This window comes from Cololabis saira, chromosome 17, assembly GCF_033807715.1.
Source record: "Cololabis saira isolate AMF1-May2022 chromosome 17, fColSai1.1, whole genome shotgun sequence".
Lineage (NCBI taxonomy): Eukaryota > Metazoa > Chordata > Actinopteri > Beloniformes > Belonidae > Cololabis > Cololabis saira.
Window position 1 is genome coordinate 19,367,620 of NC_084603.1, and position 21,763 is coordinate 19,389,382.

The following is a 21,763-nucleotide window of genomic DNA, read 5'->3' on the forward strand; positions in this document are numbered from 1 at the left end:
CAGGATTTCTGCTGAGGGTGAAAAAACACCCCTAATTATAGCTCTGTGTCTGAGAGAGAGAGAGTAACACCGAGGTAGCAAACAAGGTGGACAAGAGTAAAAAAAAAACGAAAAAGGCTGCAGAGAGAAAGAACGAGAGCAATGCTCAGACGTGCCAGGTTTTTGCTTGCTTCTGTAAAATAAGTCCAATTACAGCTGTAGTTTGCTGAACTGCCCGCTGTGTCAGCGGTTGTCTGTCTTCCTCTGTCACCATGTGATTTAGGAACTGAACCGGTATTTGATTTAATTATGTTTCATAGTTAGTTTTATATTAGGAGTATCATTTTCAGGCTTCCTGGTGACATTTTTATTACAGGATGTGGTTTTCCGGTGTCTCTAATTTGTTTTCTTTTCTTTCATTTTTTGTATGTGTGTCTTTTATGCTTGGAACAGACTTCTATGGTTTAGTTGAACCATAGTTATATGAACTTAAACAAATATCTGTCTGTCTCTGTCTGTCTGAGTGTTTGTCTTAACCGCTTATTTGGTTTTGGCCGCCTCTTTGTCATTTCAAAATAAGAGTTTTCTGCTTACAGTGGAAAATACATATGCGAAACTTGATTTTGTATTTTTTCCTTTTGAAGGAAAGGAAAAGATTTAAATTTTTAAATTAATTTTAAATAAATACATTTTTAAACACATTTAAAAAAATAATAATTTCATTGCTTTTATTTTTTTTAACATGAACTCCATGTGAGCCGTGAGCAGTGTGAGGATGATGCATTTAGTTAGTGGTGTAACGCTTTTCTTTTATCAATCTGGTATCATCAGCTGATGTTCTCTTGGTACCACAACAAGTACTGCTGACACTGTTGAGTTACACGGACCAGGTGAAAACCCAAACTAATACCTGCCTGTCAGTTTAGTGTATCAGCTTCCAGCTTATTGGGAAATTACCTCTTGAAGTTCATACTAAAGAGCTTTTTGTTGTTTTCAAATTGGATATAAAACAAGTTAAAAACAGTAATGCGTCATCTGAACTGGATACATTAGGTGAGCTATTGCATCAGCAAAACACGCCTGTGCTGTCCTTCTGACAGCAGATGAGTGAATGACTTCAGTAGTGGCCTCCAATACCAATGTTGGATCAGATCTGTAGTTCTTACTAGCTGTCACAGCTCCATGCAGATACAGAATTAACCATTAATCATAACTTCTACCAGTCATTCATTTTCTCTTGTTGCATATGTAACAATTAGTTTTATCACTCTTAAATGAAGCTTAACACAGCTGTAATTCAGTCAAATGAAAGACTTGAACGCATCATTTACAGCCTGTGTAGTTGTCCTGTTGCTTTCTGAAGAGGGAAGTTGGTTAAGTTGATTTGTCTGTGGTGAGGCTACAAACAAGTCACAGACATGTTTGCCTGATAGGAAAATGTGCATGCATCCCACAATGTCTACTTCATGCTTCAGCAAAGACACATGGCAGACAAATTTAAGATATTTTACTAGTGTAATTCAATACCCTGTGAAGCGTGTGTGCTTAACTGTTTGTAGTGAGTCAGTCACAATTTACCGCAGCTCCCAGCACATACAGCTGTATTTAAAGTTATGTACATAACTGTTTAAGATGATTCCCTATTGGCCATTTTTTCTTTACAGTCACACATAGTTTAATTAGCTTTAAGAGTTGTCAACTGAGATTGTTGAAGCAAAGTTCCCTGATTTAAGCCCCTTATTTATCTCTTAATTGTTTCAAATGAACAGATTACACCTACAAATTGCCAAATGTCTTATTTTTCTTAAGGATGAATACAATGAATGTATACTGTTGTTGTTTTTTTAATACTCAACGTTTTTAGGGGGGATATATTTAGCATAAGGTGTCATTTCACAGTGACTACTTACAGCATCAGGAAACATGTTATTATATGACTGGAAAGTGTACATTCAGCAGTCCATGACTTCACACAAGCATTAACTTCACATGAGGCTTTTGATTCCTACGTCCTTAGTTTGTTTTTTAAAGTTTGTGTGTTAACTTACAGGAATGGCTGGCGTTTCATGTCGGGACTACAAATATTTACCCGCCTTCGCTCTCATACAAACATACATGGATGTGTTTGTTTCTTTAAAAGGAATGCCGCTGAAATCAGCGGTGGGATGTGGGTTGGTGAACATTTCATCGTTGTGCTTGTATTCACTACATGTACTTTAATTTAAGCTTCCAACACCTGCGATGCCGTGCTTGTGTCCGTCAAAATTAACCTTTTGGCAATTTGATGGAGTTCAGGTATATTTGCGCTCATGTTACACAGGCCTGTTGTGACTGCTGTGAATGAAGTATTGAATAATGTTTTTCTAAATTATTTGACGAATTTGTTTTGACAGCCATAAATTAAGGTTGGTGGATAATGGATGTTTTGGAATGTTTGTCAGTTTTTAGCGTATTCAGCTATGTGTGAGTGTTAAGGGTATAATTGGTGTTGTTGGTGGTGACAGGACGTGCTCTTTGCAGTTATCTGAGGATGTCCTGACGTGGTTCTGTGTGGCATACCTTCTTTGCTTTTTTTGTGTGTTTGTCAAGAACACTTTGGGCTTTCCTCTCCAGCTCCCTCCCAAGTCAGTCAGCCTCCCTGGTACATAAATCTTTATTTGGTTCCATCATAGTGCCACAGTTCTTGTTTGTATGTCGGGCTTGGTCAAACCTTGCTTTCCCAGAAATGTTCTATGTTACTACTGTTGCTTTTTTTCTTTTTTTTGGGACTGTATGCGGCTTTTGAGGTTAAAAGTATAGTTTAAAATAACTTATTTTTCTTTCTTTTTTCCAGTCCTTTAGTTATTCTGGCATCCTGTTATTATGTACAAACTTGTCATACTGAAACACACAATGCAAAAGTCTTGTAAGCAGAAAGTCTCCGTTAGTGTTATTAGTGAACCAGGAAATACGTTTGGCACATTTACTAGAACAATGCTACTGAACATTTCTTTATAGCGGTCAGGCCAGCAGTACTTTGCTCCAGATTCCTGATGAATATGTATAGTATGCTCCTGAATCTTTAAGGTAAAACAAGAAACATGTAAAGTAAGCTGCAGCAAAACATCCAGAACAATATCATCATCCTGAAAGTGGAGTTACTTGCTTTTTGAGTTTTCCCAATTCCTTTTCCTTCACTGTGCTTCTTTGTTGTTGTTTTTTTTTTTGCACATAAATGGCCTAAGTCCTCACCAAAGGAAGTTGACCAACTCGCCTTTCTTCCCACAACAGTCAACATCACTTTGTAAAACGTTTATACAATGCCAGCGTAGTGGCTAGTTTGGCACAACTTGAACAATGAATGAGCAGTTGCATGTGCCTTTTATGAGTAATCAAAGCAGCCCGGACCTTCCAGCAGTTCAGACAATACAAGAGATATTTCAGCAATTAACACATTTTTGTTTTTGAACAATGAACCATGTAAAACCTTTTACGAACCTGCAATTAATAATAATTTAATATTACTAGGCATTTCCCTCTAACGCTTACAACAAAGCCACATGCAAAACCAATTTTAAATTTTATTCTTAAAATCATTAGGACCTCTTTATGATCCTATGTTCTTTATGATCAGATTATATATATATATATATATATATATATATATATATATATATATATATATATATATATATATATATATATATATATATATATATATAACAAGCAGCTACAGAATATCAAATATATATTTCCTTTTTCTTTTACAGGAAAATATGGGATACCAAGGTTGCAGATCCGTCAACAAGGTAATAAAAAGACCATTACTTGTTGATTATGTCACAAATAAAGACACATGTTGTCCTAATTAATATACTAACATTTAAAAGTGATTTTTTTAAATAAAATGTAATTAGTAAACATGATGGAATATATCTGTCTCCTTGAGTTATTGGTATTGGTAAAAGTGAAATGTTGTCAACATCAATTTGAGTTCAGCTTGTCTGCAATTTTGAAAATATATTAAGACTAATAAAGCAAGACTTGGTTTATTTTTTCTCTAGATTGAGTGTCATGGCAAAGAAGAAGGGATCCTGGGTAGAGAAAGTTCACTGTCTTGGCACCGAGAACAGCCTGTCAGAGTGCCACGCTCAGCTGTCCATCGCCCGCAGTCCCATGCCTTGTAAGAACGGCAGACATGCAGTGGCCAAGTGTGTACCAGGGCCTCAGTTTGCTCGCATCTCCTCAGGAAGGCCACAGGCTCCTTATCCAGTTGTGGTAAGTTTCATAAAATTGTATCTTAACTAAAAATGCATACAGTGTAAAAAAAAAAAAAGTGTAGTTTCTTACAAGCAACCAAATCTTCTACAACTTCATTATTTCATTGAAACTTCAAATCCAAGATACTGTTGCCAGCAACAGGCTCAAAGAAATAGAGTCAAATAAAGACAGGAATGTTTAAAGATATATAATCCTATTGTAGGAATTTCTGGTGTTAATTAATTAGTAACAGGTGAGTGTGTCAGGATTTGGTATAAAAGAGGCCTGAACCAAAGACGCAGTCTTTCCAAGAAACAATGGTGATGGCTCACAAAATTCTGTCAGAGTAGCATCGAATAATTTAAACTCTCTCTCTATATAAAATCTCAAATGAGTAAACTGAACAAAATGTAAGTTCTCTTAAAGTTTGTGGCGGTTGATACTTTAAAATGATTCAGGGAATCGGTGGCAGTTTTGATGTGGGAAGTTCAACGCCAGAAACCACTGTTTGATGCATGCGATCTCTTTGTTTCCAACGCCGCTGTAGGTGGGTTGACGCGTGTCATATTTTAGCTTTCAGTCACCGCTGTAGGTGGATTTGGGGCAGTTTTACTGGACCTCAAATGTGGCATTTGTCTCCACTACCACGAACGACCCAACAGTGAGAAATTTCATGAACATAAACAGGGATTAAACAGCTCACTGTCTTTGGCTGGGTGCTTTAGAAATTAGAATTAGAAAGACTTTATTGTCATTACATGTCAGACATAAAATTAAATTTGGAACGCTTCTCCATTTTGTGCCACAATAAATAAAATGCAATAAATAAAATAAAATAAAAATAGCAATAAAAGCACGGCAGAGTAGAATGACATTTACAGTGTCTGTATTCTTTGTTGTAACTTCAGCATGATCCTGGGAAATTGCTGGGTTTGGGGTGGTGTTGGCTTCGTGCTTACTGGATATGGTGTGGGCAAGAAATATGAAGATGAGAAGTCCATCTAAGGTGTTTTCAGAGAACGATGTGAAAGAGTCTGCAGTATTCTTTTGTATTATTATTTTTATTGATGCATCAAATTGTGTATTGGTTCAAATCCAAATAACATTGATTAGAGAAGGCCCTGAAAATACTTTTCTTTGTACATGGTTCTGTTCAGTGATGGTTAAAGAAAAAAACCAAATTACAAATTGAATATTTTGTTGCACTGTGAAAAGTTTCCAAGCTCTTCTGGAAATATATGTGTGAAAACTGAGATTTGTTACCTTTGCTGCCATGTACAGCCCGTCCGTCTGAAGGCAGGCCCCAGGCTGGGCGAGGGTCGTGTCGAAGTGCTACGAAATGGAAAATGGGGGACCATCGTGGATCATTTGTGGGACATGACTGCCGCCAGTGTGGTGTGTAAAGAGCTGGGCTTTGGCACGGCCAAGGATGCCCTGAATGGAGCGTTCATGGGTCAAGGTGAGAGAAAGAACTTTTGTTGCTCAACACAAAGGTTTTCATATTACTCCAGAAGTTCTGCAAAATTCCACATTTAATCTGGTTGTTTTGAGTCGGTAATTTGGTTGTTTGAATGTGTTTATCATGCGTCATGGTCTTCCAGAGAAGACAGGGAGACTTTTGCTTATCTTTCGCTTATCGTAGACGCCGCACCCGTCTGCCCTGACTGATTAGATAATGTGCAGGCATGTGTTTGTCTTTCTGTCTGTATACGTTACCTTCTGAGCTGCAAATGTGTTGATTGCAGTTTTTCCAGCTGTGATTATGTAAGCACTCTGCCAGCACTTCCAGCTGCCCAAATAACACGAAGACACACACACACTAAATTTAAATATTAAAATATTATAATTCACAGTGGTTTAATTTGCCATTTGGTAACTAATGCCATGGATATAATTTTGCTAGGTTCAAGTGAGATTTCAGTCAATTGCTGAGAAAACTTCTTTTTCTCAGCAAATTTCTTTTTCTTCATTTTCAAATGTCCACATTTGGTGTCACACACAGTTTCAGTTGGTATCCAGCTGTGACAGTGGTCTCTCCACCCATAAGAGTGGGGTGTGTGAGAGAGAGCAGCTTCCCCACGGCTCAGGCTAGGGTGTAGCACATGAACACGCTAAAGGAAATGAAATGTGGGATGACATTCTGCTTGTTTAGCTCTTTAGATGATCATAGTAAGCATATTTTTAATACATGTTGGATTATTAAGTTAGTTTTAGGTTTTGATTTCTTAGTATTAGATTTTCTGGAAATGATGTAATTCATGCAGGTTTTCTTTTTGATGAGCCTAACACAGTTTAAGCCTGGTTTAGCCCGCCCTTTTCATCAGCCGTCTTCATACAGTTCATGCGACTTTGATGAATCATTTGGGTGTTTAACCTCAAAAGAGATTAAAAAAAAAATGTCTCTGATGTTGCTCTAAAACTTAATCTGTGTACGTGCCGTACGTGCCATCCTGCATGCATGTTTCATGGTAGTGTGCAGTACAATTAACCTCAGGCTTTTTATCATAAGTAGCTCTTCAGCCCCAGTTTGACTTGGCGAATGGTGATTTTTTACTTCTTAACAGTCACTCTACTTTTAGATCCTAGTAACTTGTTTTGTGCTCACTGCCCTTTATTTCATAGGTAAGTAATTCCCTGCCCTGTTTGTTTTGTGGATGCAGAATGACAAGTGCATGAATCATTCCACTCATGAAGTATTACCCAACCTCGGAGATTAACTTTTCTCATTTTCATGGTATTTTGATATGGAAAATATGCAGATAATGTTACAAAAATAAACAAATATTTATCACCATATTCTCCCATATCTTTTTATTTTGTTTTTCCTTTTGTTTTTGCACATGAACTGAAAACTATTCATGCCAAACTAGTGCGTGCGCTTAAACAAAGACCAACACAGTCCACATACCAATAAACCTACTTGAAACTGAGTTATACATGCGTGTTTGCTTTTCTTCCAGATACTCAGACACACACAGTACTCTCTCTTTTGCTCTAACTTACGCTTTCATATAGATTACTACTTGAATTTGCTCTGACTTCAAAGTCCTCTCACACGTTCCTTTCTATAACTTTGCATCTTAGATATATACCATTACTGTGACAGGATTTTTTTCCTAGTGTTTGAAGGCCACATTTAGCTGGGTGTCTTTCAAAAAGGTGCAAGTAATTTTCATTGAGCAACCTTTACAAAGAACGATACCCTTACACAGGTTTGATTTTCTTTTGTTTCTTTTTCTTTTCTTCTGTTTAAATGTGTGCTTGTATGAATGTCATTGGTAGGGTGTACCATACAGCCCAAATCGAACATGGGGACAAAAACACTGTACACTCTTTAGCGAGCTGAAAACAGAATGTAATTTCATCGGGAAGAAAAACAGTGACCACTAACCAACTATTTGAAACATGTTTAACAAGACTGTAACTGATGCATCTGTGTTCAGTATCCAGAAGTCAGTCTTCTAAATTGACCAAATGATCTGTGACATTGGCCAAATCTAATTACATAGCAATTAAACTCAACCTGTTTGTTCTAAATACTAAATATAAGATACCGCATTTATATTATGCCTCATTTTTCTCCGTTTAGTTATTTATAACTGCTAAAATTCATGGTTTAATCAGGATTTGGAAAATTGATGTGCGGTAGATTGAAAGTGAGGAAAATATTCAGCTCAGTTCTAACGCCAACCCTTCAACTCCTGTCATCATTACATGTATCATCACCATACGAGAGTTAAATTACAGGGACAATGTTTCTATTCCCCTTTTGACCAACATTGTTATTTTACTGTGCCAGTGAAGTGCTTGTACATGGGCTGCTATGCATGTATAAGGGACCGGAGCGCTCCCGTGTGTATTTGCGTACATGTAAAGTTAGTGTAGGCGGTTTCTTGGAATTTGCTGTGGGGTAAGCTTTTAAAAGAGCATGTTAGAGCTCACTTCAAGGGCCTTTAAGAAAGTTTGTCCTGATCAGTTAAAGACTGGGAGTTTGGATCTACCATATAGATGGAGTCTGAAGCGGTGAGGCTCTGTCCTTTCATAAACATGAACCCACGCATGGTGACCAGTACGGTAACAGACCTACAATCTACTAAAGCAGACGCAGAAACAAATTTGGTTAGACTATGATCTGCTCTCATCTATCTTTTTTTATGGCCTTTTTCATGGTTTTTTTTTCCCTTCTCCCAGTGTTTTTGTGGTTTCAGTTCTGTTTATTCCAACGCTGGTGCATTTCCACATTTATTGCTTGCGTCTTTTGTTTTACGAAAACACTGAAGCCACAGTTTGTTCTCTGTTTTCTGAACCTGCCACAGTGCCATAATTGTGGCACCAACTGTTTGTTCTTTTAAAGTCTAAAAAACTTTCTTCCGTCATCTTCCATGTTGTTTAGAGATTATCTGGGTTAAAGCGACAAATGAAAACCAGTGAGTTATTTATTTTGCTGACACAGATTCGGCTTTGTTTGCCCACTCAGGGTGGTGGACTACACACATGTTTCTGTGCCTGAAGCAACAGAATGGTGGTAATGAGGTGTGACAGATGCCTTAAGTAGATTTTTTTTTTTCTTTCTTTTTTCTTTTGCCGCTGATGCTGTTTGGCTCGCAGGAGTATTTTGTCATGACAGATGGCAACTTTTCATCGTCGGTTTGATGAAGTAGAAAACGCTCTTTCACGTGAAAAGAACGGAGAGCCTCACTTGCATGATAATATCTTCTCATGACACGATGTCCACACTGGGTGGCCCCACACATTCATAAGAAACACGTAATGTCCATGTTCTCTACTTTTCTTATTTCCCTGTAGGGTTGGGCGATATATCGAGATTTTAATATATATCGATATATTTTCAAACGCGATATGGTACGAGACAATATCGTTTATATCGAGAATTTTTTTTTTTTTTTTTTATTTTGATATAGCTTATTTTGTGACAAATTGACTTGAATGTTTTATTTGAGATTTGCAGTTGTGTTATTTGCACAACTGTCAACCTCAGTGGAAAAGTCTGCCTGTTACTGTCTACATTGTATTAATTGCACAGTTTATTTTAATTTAATTGTTATGCAGGAAAGGGATATTTGTTTGATTTTATTCAAGAAGCATTTTTATTCTATATATGCAGGCAGTTTATTTTTATTTCATTTGTTTTATACATTTTGATTTTGTCCAGACCTCTGTTAATAAAGGAACCTGTGTGACATTTGGCACGAGGCTTTGTATTAAAACTGACTGTTTTTTTAAGGGTTTGCCTCAGAAAAAATGAAGCTAACAGAGATGCTATGCTATAATGCTTTGGGGTAAACCCCAATTATGGCACAGAAAAAATATCGATATATATCGAGTATCGCCATTCAGCTAGAAAATATCAAGATATGACTTTTGGTCCATATCGCCCAGCCCTATTTCCCTGCTTTATTTTTTTTTACCAATCTTCAAATTTGCTTTTTCTGTTTCTCCTTCTTCAGGTACAGGACCTATCCATATGAACAGTGTTCAGTGTCGGGGGTCTGAGAAGTCCATCCTGGACTGCTACTTCCAGGAAGTCCAACCGTGGACCTTCAAACACAGCCAAGATGCCTCAGTCCGCTGCAACGTTCCCAAGACTGGCTCAGAGAAGACGGTATAAAAAAATGATAAAGTAACACATGACAAGTAACACATTTCTTGGGTTTCATTGAAATGTTATGATTAAACGGTATAATATGGTGAATGTCCAGGTGCGGCTTGCTGGTGGTAGAGTCCCATCAGAGGGCCGTGTCGAGGTGTTGATGGACGTTGGTGGTCGTAAACGTTGGGGATCTGTTTGTAGTGAGAACTGGGGCATCAACGAGGCCATGGTGGTTTGCAGACAGCTCGGCCTGGGATTTGCTGCCAGTGCTCATCAGGTAAAACATGAGATAGTCATTTTTGTCTCTCATGGTAGGGTCGCCCCCTTTTCTCAAAGCCCAAAATTAAACAAAGTACTACTCCAACTTCTAAAACAATTAGTGTCATTTTGAAAACTACAGTGATCAGACATATAATTTCCAGAGGCTGTTAGACTATCATCAGCACTGTCTTGGTTATTGATGAGCAAATGAAATGAACACTTGGAGACTGATCCATAGTCACATCCCCTTTATTCATCAGAGTAAATAATAAGCTACGCTGTTGCTCACTGTGAAAAAAACACCTGACTCACCTTGTCCTCTCCTTGTGTACTTTCTTTGACAGGAAACCTGGTTCTGGACTGGTGACTCAAATGCAGGTGAAGTGATTCTCAGTGGAACTCACTGTGTGGGAACAGAGCTGTCAATTCAGCAGTGTCGTAGAAACAACCATCTTCACTGTCCTCGCGGAGGGGGCACTAAGGCTGCTGGGGTCAGCTGTTCAGACAGTAAGCTAAGCTTCCTCCTGTAACTCCTCATCTTCTCATCTCCTGTAATAACACTGTAATAACTCTCATTTAACACCTCTCAGCCGCCCCGGACCTTGTTTTAGATGCCAAGCTGGTCCAGGAGACCGCCTACCTGGAAGATCGTCCGCTCCACCTGCTGACCTGTGCCAATGAGGAGAACTGTCTTTCATCATCTGCTGCCAGGATGAACTGGCCGTACGGTCACCGACGGCTGTTGCGCTTCTCCTCCCGCATCATGAACATGGGTCGCTCCGATTTCAGACCAAAAGCGTCTAAAGAGAGCTGGACATGGCACCAGTGCCACAGGTAGGAAACCCCAGAAGAGCGGTGAAGGGTTTGTTATGTTGTTGCAGTGGAAAGAATTGCTAAGGCATTTAATATAATTGCAGTGTTTTGATTACCTATATTTTTGGAGGTGAGGGAGGGTGGAGTAGCCGGTTTTGAAAAGCCTAGAGGCAAACAGTAGTTTATTATTCAAAATATATAGAATAATGACAGAGCTTCCTTCATGTCGAGAAAACTGAGTTATGTTGAATTAAATTGTACTTAATTGCTGCAGGAAGGAAAATATGGCAGAAGTTTGATGAGTTTGCTGCAATAGCATGCAATATAGACATTAAACATAAGAAACTGTTTGTCACCGGGGAACCTGAAACAGTGTTGTCATCGCTGCAGATTCATTAACAAGTCTGTGGAAATGGCGGTTGAACCTTCTAACCGCTCCTGTTAGTGTCACACAAGGGCCAGGGTACTCCGTGCACAGTCAGGTCTGCCTCAGTTTATTATAGCATATCAGCGCTATAGATGTGAGTTTCAAAGCTCTCCATTCACTTAGAATAAGTAAACAGCCCAAACGGAGCTGGTGCTAAGACAAGCCTCTGTGTAAGGTGTTATGGTGACACCCATGCTCATGTTCAGGCAGTGAGGTCATTAGGATACGAGCCATAGGGAGCCAGTGTTCACTTAGTGTAAATGCACAGACTCAGCAGACACAAACACTCACCTGGACTTTCCCCTCTCACGTCCCAGGCACTACCACAGCATCGAGGTGTTCACGCATTACGACCTGCTGACTCTGAATGGCACAAGAGTTGCAGAGGGACACAAGGCCAGTTTCTGTCTCGAGGACACATACTGCCCTGATGGTAAATGTTCAACGTTATTCACGAGTATCAGCAATCTGCTCTGCTGTTAGTGAGAAATGTATTCAGATTTTTACTTTCTGCTTAATGTATCAGATCGCTGCCGTTCTTGTTTGTTCACTCTCCATTTACTTGTTATGTCATGGATGAAATGTCTCCCATGAAAAAGGCAGCGTTCATAGAGCATGTAGTCTGACACAATTCAGGAAGCTAAAGGCTCTTGGAATAACAGGGAGCGCCAAGCATTAAATTAGCTTTGATGTTATGATTGATGAAGTTGTTGATGTATACATGTGTGTGCCCTCTTTTTAGGACTTCAGAAGCGATTCTCCTGCTACAACATGGGTGATCAAGGCATCTCTGTGGGCTGCTGGGACACCTATCGCCATGATATTGACTGTCAGTGGGTTGATGTGACAGATGTACGACCAGGAGACTACATCTTCCAGGTCTGAGCTCATTTTTTAAAATCTTCGCTTTTGCAGTCAGGGCAATTTTTTGCAGATAGGTTCACACAGTCTTTAAGTTGGACCTCCTCATGGTTGGTTGGGGTTTCTGTTCCTATTCCAGTAAAACCAGCTAACCTTCCTCATCACAGTCGTCACCACAACCATTCATCTCTTTGTCATTTCTTTGTCGAGTCAAATCACTGTGGCTACAAAATAAAACACACCAAAGACTCAATACCCCACTATCCTCTGTTCCCATCAGACTCTCGATCCCACCACGGTGTTCGGCCGTCTTTAGATACTGCCAATTACCTCCACGCTGTGGGAGAGGGTGCACCTCACTGTTTGATAATTACTGCTGTTATCCAGTTTGTTTAGACTGATTCTTTGTAATTAACACTCGGCTCTCTGTTGAAGACCATTTTATTTAATTCACTCATTACCAATGTGTCACACACATATGTAAAGCCGTGTGCTGACGAGATGTATTTTAAGCAAACTTGGGTGTAATTATCATGTGGTTCTACGCTATAGTGCAGCCTGGAGGGAAGGAATGACAGAGGAAGATGAAACCACACATAAGACACCTGAGAGTAATTAGAAATGAGAACTACTACAGGGGAAGAGGTTGATTTTTTTTCTTTTTTTTTCTCCATATTAGAAAGGGCCATAACAAAGAATATGCACAAATGAGAATATACCATGTAGTACAAGATGAAACAGTGAAGTAGTTATTCAACAGCGCCGAAAATATATAGTTTCGCATGCAACTCCTACTTTAGTCGCTTTGTTCTTTCCTTTATGATGTGAAGTGCTGACAGTGCCTGACTTTTCTGAACCAGGTTTTTACAAAAAGCCTTAGTTGGTCTACCCTTGAACCACCCAGTCCAAATGAAGCACACCAATTTACCCAAATTAACCATTGCCTCCCTTTAGTCAAATAGCACCTAGTACCCCCCCTTCCATTAGGAACGGCTAATTTGCCACCAAAGAATTCCTCTTGCCCTGTTTTTATTTTTAAAGCCAGTTTCTTTTTAAAGCCACATTTGAGCAGTGCACTCTTCCACAAAACCGGCTCTCAGCAAGTGTTACGCTCTCTGGTCCAACACTGTAATTTACACATAAAAATTAAGAAACCATTTTGTGCATTTCATGTTGTTTTTTTTTTTTCCCCGTCGGTTTTTCTTCTCTTTTTTGGTGTAGATTGCATTTTTCTCCCATAAGCTGTTTGTAACCTGTACTTACAGTGGGTGTTGCAGTTTACAGAGCAGCTATTAGAGTAAATGGCTCCTCAGTATTATCACCAGGCCAGATTAAGAGAATGAGGATCAGCAGTTGTGGAGTTGCTCTGCAAATGGCACACTATTAGCACGTGTATGGCAGCACACAAGAACAAGATGGATTTCAGATGTTAAATCAGTCCTACTTTGCAGCCCCCTCACCTCTCCACCTGCAAAAACACTTTAGCAGCCAGTTACTATGTTTTGTGTGGGCAGAAGTGTTTTTGTTGTTTCTTTATTTTTGGACACAATATTAAAGTGCCCCAAGATGCATTTTCCTTAAAGATCTGTCAGTGTATAACAGATAGTAAAGGCAAATGTTTTGCTGTTGCATGCCCATATGATCTGCTGCAAACTACCAAATGAGCATCATCCCAGAGTAGATCCAGTAGAAAGTGCTGCACAGCAGAATGTGGTATGGGAAAGTCATCAAGTCATCTTTTTATAGCGGAGCAGATTGACTATAAAAACAATACTGGCCACGAGTGGTGTTAATAACATTCCCTTTCAAAATTTTACATGCAATTGCTGTTTATTTAAATTGGCTTTGCCGATGAGTAAAGCAAGGAGACTCACTGCTTATGTGTCCATGAACCTGGTCAACTGGAGATACGATGTTAGATGGAGGTGAGAACAACAATGAAAGAAGTCATGCATTGTGCTGTCTTGCAGGTGGAAGTCAATCCTGCGATGGACATGGCTGAGTCTGACTTCATGAACAATGTCATGAGATGTCGGTGCAAATACGACGGCCAGAGAGTTTACATGTACAGTTGTCATGCAGGTGAGGACAACAAAAACAACAACTTACCTTTCCTCTTAGATTACTCTCATATTTTGAGTTTGAAGTTACGTTTTCTTCCTCCTCAGGTGATGCTTACAGTGCAGAGACTGAAGATCTATTTGAGCACCAGAGGCAAATCACCAACAACTTTGTGTAACTCATCCCAGGATCCTGTGCAACGCCCTGCAGTGGGACACTGAGACTAGTCAGGCTGGGTTGAAATTGATGGCCCCAGACCTTTGGGACCTTAAGACCCACCACAACAGAAAACATGCAAGAAAAGAAAAAAATATCCCTGGCTGGTGTGGATAAAATAATCACGAAGACCTCATATCACAGCATCAGCCATCGCAGAGACTCTAATCTCAAGCGGCCGACGTAAGCAAGAGAGGATCGGGTGGCGTTTTGTTCAACATGTTTTCAAACACTCTTCTTAAAGAAAAAAACACCCTAGATTTAGATTTAGATTTAATTTCTCTTAATGTGGATAACTGTCGCTAAGACAACAGGTGCTAGTTGTGTTGCAAAATCTGGGCCAGACCTGGGAGATATGAAAACCAGAGAAAGCTTATGAGATTTTGCAAAAAAAAGTATCACGAATAGAACTGTTGACATTATTTTCCATTTTTTTCAATTTAAATCCATAATTAACCCAATTAAAATTATTATAATGCCATTTTATTAATTAAATACTGGTGCTCTTGAATTCACTGTTGCCCATGAAGATGGAATAAAACACTTTGAACCTTTTCTACTGAAATAATCCTCAATGAAAAGCAGATTGAAAAGAGTGTTTCTGAAAACCAAACGATTCCAACTTCACTGGCAACAGTCAAACACTGTATATGGTGACATAAACTTCAGTGTCAGGTGAATGGTGTTGTACAGGATATTTTTGCTAGTTTTATTTTACAATGGATTTCTTCCTTTGGATTCATTTTAACAAAATTAGAATTTTATAAAAGCCTAGTTGTGCTTTGCATTTAGAATAGATAACAAGAGGTCAGTTTGTTTTTGTCAAAGAAAGCACTTTATCTTTAAGCATCAGTATTTGAGTTTTGCCCCCAGTCCTTTTTAATTTTGGCGCAAAATGTACTATTTTATATGGAAGCCTAACTGGGATGGAAAAAAGTATCCGAAAATTTGATTTTATCCCAACATTTTGACTTGGTATCTAAAGATTATGACTAATTATGACTGATAACTGATGGCGGCACTGATGAAGGATTCATGTTTCCAGCACAGAGTTAGAGATTTGTGAATCACCGAAATCATGTGCCTGGAATTCCTCTTCGTTTTCCCTGGAATTCCATCCCACAAACAAAGCAATGTTAGTTTCTGTTTCACCTTACTTTGTTTTTACAACAAAATGAAAAAGTAGCTGTAAGTAGCCATAAACCCTTTTTGTAAGTGGAAAAGTGCATAATGGGTTTCTGTGGTAGAACATTTTAATTAATTAGTTTTTTTTTTGGTCATTGTAAAGTTAATATTAACAACATGATTGCAAAAGCAGTGCAATCCATGAAAGAAAGCAGTCATGACGATGAATTATGTGTCAAACTCATACCAAGTCATAATTTGGAGACGCAATATGACATCCGGCAGCGTGGTGGTGTGGTGGCTCGTCGGACTGATCGGTTATTCTAGACCGAGTTATGTCCCGTGATTGACTGTGCAGAGCGTACCCCACTTCTTACCTGATGACAGCCGGGGTGACCCCCCCACCCCGCAGGACCCTGAACAAGATGCAGCAGCTGGAGAAAATGGATAAATGGCATCTCTTTGCTTCAACTTCAAGGACAATTTTCCCATCAGTGTTGATATGGCTTTTCCTATTTTGGGGGGGTTTATCTAAAAGGAATTTGTTGTGTTTTATTATTTAGAATATGAAATATGGTATTTGTGTTTCATGTTCAATGTGCTATTTATGCTGTACTTTATAACTTTTTATTTATTCATTGCATCCACACTTACACAGCATGCTCAGTAAGGAAATTGTTATCTAGCATTTAATTACATTTACGTTTGTTTCGTTTCATTTTTCTGACACTAGTGTATTATTACAGAGGGAGATAAGTTATTGCAGTAGTTAGAGGACATAGTAATAGAACATTTCTATCATGCCGATGAATAATTGTTTTTAATGTTCCTAATTAAAACAATTGTTACTGTACAATTGTTACTGAACTGCGTTCCTCTCGCAGCCTCTGATGAGAGGGAAAACCGGTCTGACAAAACCACAGTATTGTGGTAGACAGACAGGCTGGGTTTTGAGAGCGTATAAAAAGCCTTTTAATTACATCTGTTTGGTTAAACTTAAGGTTACGGTTGAGATTGAGGCCCAAGCATGTGCTTTATAAAGAAACGCCAAGGAATTGTTATTTATGCAATCACAGAAAAGGCAGAAAATCTGGAATTGAATCTTTATGCAATTTGTAAGTGAGATTATGACTTTTGGAGAGATTTGAGAGATTGTGATTGAAAGAAAAGAATGAGAGAGGAAGGAAGTTTGGACAAGGGCTCATGCGGAAGTACGCCTATAATACAATAGCTGCCTTTATGTGAGGAGCTATGTGCAGACCAAAGGCTGGCATTTGCAGCTCTCCAATGAAAATAACAGGTTTGTCTGGCAGAAAAAATATATAAACTCTTCTATTCACATTTCAGCACAGTAAACAGTAACTTTATTTTTTACTAAAGCTAGGCCTTGTACAACGTACTGTGCCTTTTTACTGAATAAGTGAGCTTTAACACACTAGACTGATACAAATCAATTTTCCTTTACAAAATGGGACATGAGTTAATGATGCTAAATATGTTTGGCTTCCTATTTCAGTGCCTGAACCTGTAAAGGTGGTTTTCTTAGGGAAACTTTGTTGGACTTGTCACTGAGACTGCTATACAATTTGTCGTTTTTTTTGTTTTGTTTTTTTAATTGCGCAAACATTTCCAGACACATTTTGCCTCATCAATAGATACTAGATAGACCAAAACATGTTTTTTGATGTCCTTTTGCTTCGTGCTTGTCCCATAGTCTGTTCTGTGTTATTTAAAAGATGATACCATTTCATTGCTTAGTTCATACTGCATAATATTACTGTATTTGTACCCTTGCTATGAGTTTGGCACTGGGATATCGTATTCTTTGGCCAGTTTTGCTTGTGTCTTTAAAAATGAGAGTGTGACATAAATGGCGTTATTCTACAGTTTATATGTAACTGTGCTCTCAGGGACTTCAGGGACCTCATCTGAATAGTAAAAAAACAATAATTTCACCTGATGTGATTTACTTCTCTTTTTTTCTGTGATGAAACAATTTAACTGGAGCTGTCAGCACTCATACGGTGACCCATCTGTGCCCACGTGTTTATTCTGTAGTTAGAATTTAAGGTATGATAGATACTTTGTTATGTTTTTGCCCTGAGGAAACTGTTGATACACACTGTCTGTGGCAGTCAAATCACAATCCATTCATACATCATTACTGTGAATCAATAAAACTTCATCTAATACTAAACTGTCATCTGTTTCCTGCCGTACTTTGTTGATGTTAATGCATGACACCCCACAAACGATTCATCAAAGCGGAGCTCAGCTCAAGCTGCGAGTGGGCTCTGCCAAAAGAAAGGAAACAACAAACACCCATCTTCCTGATATTGAGAAGGTCCAAAACAATTTCCAAACAGCTTTGATCCATTGGAGTGTGCACACGATGGATTTTGGGGTGTCCTGGTTGATTCTATTACAGTGGCCCTTCTGGATCTTGCACATTTGGGAGGGTTGTAGATGGGGTTCATATGTCAAAGAACATGCAGAGCATTGGATTTTATTGAAATGCTCAAAGTTAGTCACCTAATGTGGTTTAAAATGTTGTGGCTCATATGTAGAAATCTCCTGATATCCCCTGTAATTCATGTGGTTTCCTTTATGGGAAAATATGATTTGCCCAAACTGGTTATTCTGGCACACAAAAATCTAAAAACTTTTCAAGCTCTTAGATTCTCTGTGAGTAAATCCTTTTGCAAACACAGCTGGGCATGGAAACCAAGAGACTGCTGAACTATTCCAGTACCAAAAATACACAAACATGTCCGAGATTTAATGACTGAGCTCAAGCATATCAGATCTGGTAGACGTACTCTCAACAAAGGTCTGATTTGATCGCAGCTGACAAAATCCACCCAGAAAGAAAACAGCAGAGTTGTGAAGTGGTCACTTGCTGGGATGAAACAGCTGCTGGGCAAACAGGAAAGACACAGTTTAAAGTGAAAAACATGGGTTCATCGAGTGTAATCTCACACGTTCAGCATCTTTTCATTTGCTTTTATCGTATCGTCATGTGCCTTGTGCCTACGTGGCTTTACTGCAGGTGCTCCGGCTTGCTCACAAAGTCCAAAGACGTGCAAGTTAGGTTGTTGGGATTTTAAAATGACTGTATGTTTACATGGACATGTGACTTCATCCTTCTTCTTGTCCCATGAGTTCATCCAGTTTACAGGATGAGCTGAACAAGATGAAGCTTATATATATACACAGTATATAACATATATATATATCTATATATATATATATATATATATATATATATATATAGTACATTAGTACATTAGTACAGAAGAGAACAATGGAACAGAACAATGGCATCTTTACCGGCCTTAACAAGAAATCTATCAGGCAGCTGCAGCTGATCCAGAACGCCGCCAGAGTCCTAACAAACACCAGGAAACTGGACCATATTACACCGGTCATGAAATCACTACACTGACTTCCAGTGAGTCAAAGGATAGAGTTTAAAATCTTACTGCTGGTCTACAAAGACCTGAATGGTCTTGGACCAAAATACATGGTTGATCTGTTAGTTCCTATGAAGCTCCCAGACCCCTGAGGTTAATCTGGATCTGGTTTGTTGTGGTTCCCAAGAACCAGAACCAACCAAGGTGAGGCAGTTCAGTTATTCTGCTCCTCACCGGTGGAACAAACTTCCTGTAGACCTGAGGTCTGCTCCAACTGTCAGCTCCTTTAAATCAGGCCTAAAAACATTACTGTTGTGTTTACTGAAGCGTACTCCTAAATTAAACTTACCTGCTGTACTCCACTGCCCTTATTTTTCAACAACTTGTGCTTTTTATTATTTTACCATCTTTTCTCATAATTGTATTTCATTTTATTTGTTATTTACTGTCTAATTATGTCATGCCAATTTTAATGTTGATGTAAAGCACTTTGAATTACCTTGTGTTGAATTGTGCTCTATAAATAAACTTGTCTTGCCTATATATATTTTATTTTTATTCTTTTATATATATATATATATATAAACTAGAAAGATACATGGAATGTTTTTTGTAATTGGTCATTGTTTAGTTTTTTTTTATTTTGGTGAAAGTTAAAGATAAATCTACTTTTTCTTTGGAAAAAATGTTTCTTCCTCAGAAAAGATCTAAATGATCTCCTCATGCAGGCAGACGCCACTCTCTCAGGATTGGTTTAGGATAATGTGATTTTGTTGGTCAGACGTTGACTACAGCCCTTCATTATTAAAGGGAGGTGAATTCCCAGCAAACACAGGTGTTGTGTTGAGATGGTTCACAGCCGAAACAAAGACATATCAGAAAAGATATGAGCTCAGCCCATTCATCAAGACTCGTCCACGCAGCTCGCATGTTATCCTCGTGTTTCCACTTCCTGCGTGCAGCACGTGTTTTTATGTGGGAGGCCCCCCGGCACCCCACCCTGACTGGATGGGGTCCACCGACAGCCCCACAGTGGAGACTGTGTGTGCTGTCTGAATGACAGAGCTGTCCATGTCCTACGAGGGACCCTCCCCACACCCAGACAGGAGCACATGCAGACCCTTCATGGCCTAACAGGCTTTGCTGTCATCTCTTCTGGCTGCAGACACATTGAAGGATTCTAGTGATCAAACTTCAGATTAATGACCAGTTTGTCATCCTTTCCTTTATTTTTCTCAGGATACCTATTTGTTTCATGATAACTCTTTTTAAATCACGTGTGGCGTGATGAGCTGGTGCTGCGTAATCTAAAAACCTAACATGGATAATATTTAGTGTTTTGTTTTGCTCGTAATTGATTTAGCTGTTTTCCCTGCCGAGGATGTGTGTGTGCTTCCATCATGGATCATACGCTCAGCAGCTGACACGCAGGCCCGAGCTCATTACCTGGGATTCTTAATATGGACAGATAAGGAGATGCTCCCGTGAATAATGAATGCATTTGAATAATTTTCCCTTTCTGTTGATGGAAAAAACACACTATGAGACACACTCAGTTTTCATGTCAGGCTTATTGAAGGTGTGAATGAATTGGCAATGATATGAAATGACTTACAAAAGCAGAGAGAAATCTTCCAATCCAGTCTTCTCATTGAAGGTACTTTGGACTTCATGCTCTTACTCTGTTGTTTAAGCACTGTGTGTAAATGGATTTATCATACATGTGTGTCCATGTTGCAGCGCACGTACATAACCCCGACTCCTTCCCACCCCAATGCTCTCCTCCCCGCCTGTGAGATTTACTGCAAAACAGCCCTGTGAGAGAGTACACACGCTCTGCCCAGTCCCTGTACTGCACCCTGACAATTACTGCTATATATACCACTCCAAATGAGAGCCATGAACTGGCGTGATTATAGGGTGGAGCAGGAGCAAAGGGGGAGGTGGCGGTGGTGGAGGGGGGCTGAAAAAGTGAGGCGAGGCGAAAGAGAAGGGGAGTCAGGGAGACAGCGAAGAAGGGAGACCGGCAGTTCAACGGGAAGTGATTGAAGCCTTCTGTAAATTGCACAGTGCATTTTTCATGAATCACAGTGCATTTCATAAGCAGTTTCTTTTTCAAAAACAGGGAAGCGGGAGAGAGGAGATCAAAGCCCGGGACGGGGAGCGTGCACAGAACAAGCAGTGTACTCTGACCCTAACATTATGACCTCCGTCTGCATGCCTGTCCCCAATGAATTACAGAGCAGCGCTTCGTACACTATGTGGAAGTGATGACGGCAAAGTTTGGTAAAGAAGTGCTGCCCTCTCCTGGAAAACTAAATAAATGGAGCTGTTACAGATGTAAATGCAGAAAAGCCAAGAGGACCGTTTCCCCATTAAATCAGTTCAGAATTAAATCACTGAGGTGACTTTTTTCTACTGCAAACCTCAAACATGTGTGAACTAAGACAGTGGAGCAGGAGAATAGATACTTCCTGAGGCCTGACAGAGAAACAGACACATACCTCTCCATCCATCTTCCACTTTCCTGGTGGCTGTCCAACACTGAGCGTGACAGCTGAGTGACAGCCTGCTGTCAGTGACGGGGCAGCCCTGACGAGTTACCTCAACCTGACTGGCTGGTGACATCACGCCCTGTAAAAAGAGGCTTCTAAAGAAAGACTGATAGCCGAAGATCCCACGTCACTGTCAACCTCCCCGCATATGATGTATTTTACCGCTGAGTGTAATTGATGCTGCTTCTTGGGGGAATCAGGC

The 21,763-nt window shown here is 39.4% G+C and overlaps 1 protein-coding gene across 1 annotated transcript in view; it reads left to right on the forward strand.

Moving 5' to 3' along the window:
• loxl4 (lysyl oxidase-like 4) overlaps window positions 1-17,790 on the forward strand; it is a 29,206-nt gene extending 11,416 nt beyond the window's left edge. The window contains exons 5-15 of the mRNA XM_061744786.1: window positions 3,729-3,767; window positions 4,023-4,236; window positions 5,500-5,677; window positions 9,687-9,841; window positions 9,939-10,106; window positions 10,435-10,597; window positions 10,681-10,924; window positions 11,648-11,763; window positions 12,073-12,209; window positions 14,162-14,273; window positions 14,360-17,790. Of these exons, the coding sequence (XP_061600770.1) occupies window positions 3,729-3,767; window positions 4,023-4,236; window positions 5,500-5,677; window positions 9,687-9,841; window positions 9,939-10,106; window positions 10,435-10,597; window positions 10,681-10,924; window positions 11,648-11,763; window positions 12,073-12,209; window positions 14,162-14,273; window positions 14,360-14,430 (1,597 nt within the window). The 3' untranslated portion in view covers window positions 14,431-17,790. The remainder of the gene's footprint in view (window positions 1-3,728; window positions 3,768-4,022; window positions 4,237-5,499; window positions 5,678-9,686; window positions 9,842-9,938; window positions 10,107-10,434; window positions 10,598-10,680; window positions 10,925-11,647; window positions 11,764-12,072; window positions 12,210-14,161; window positions 14,274-14,359) is intronic.
• Window positions 17,791-21,763: the final 3,973 nt, after the last annotated feature.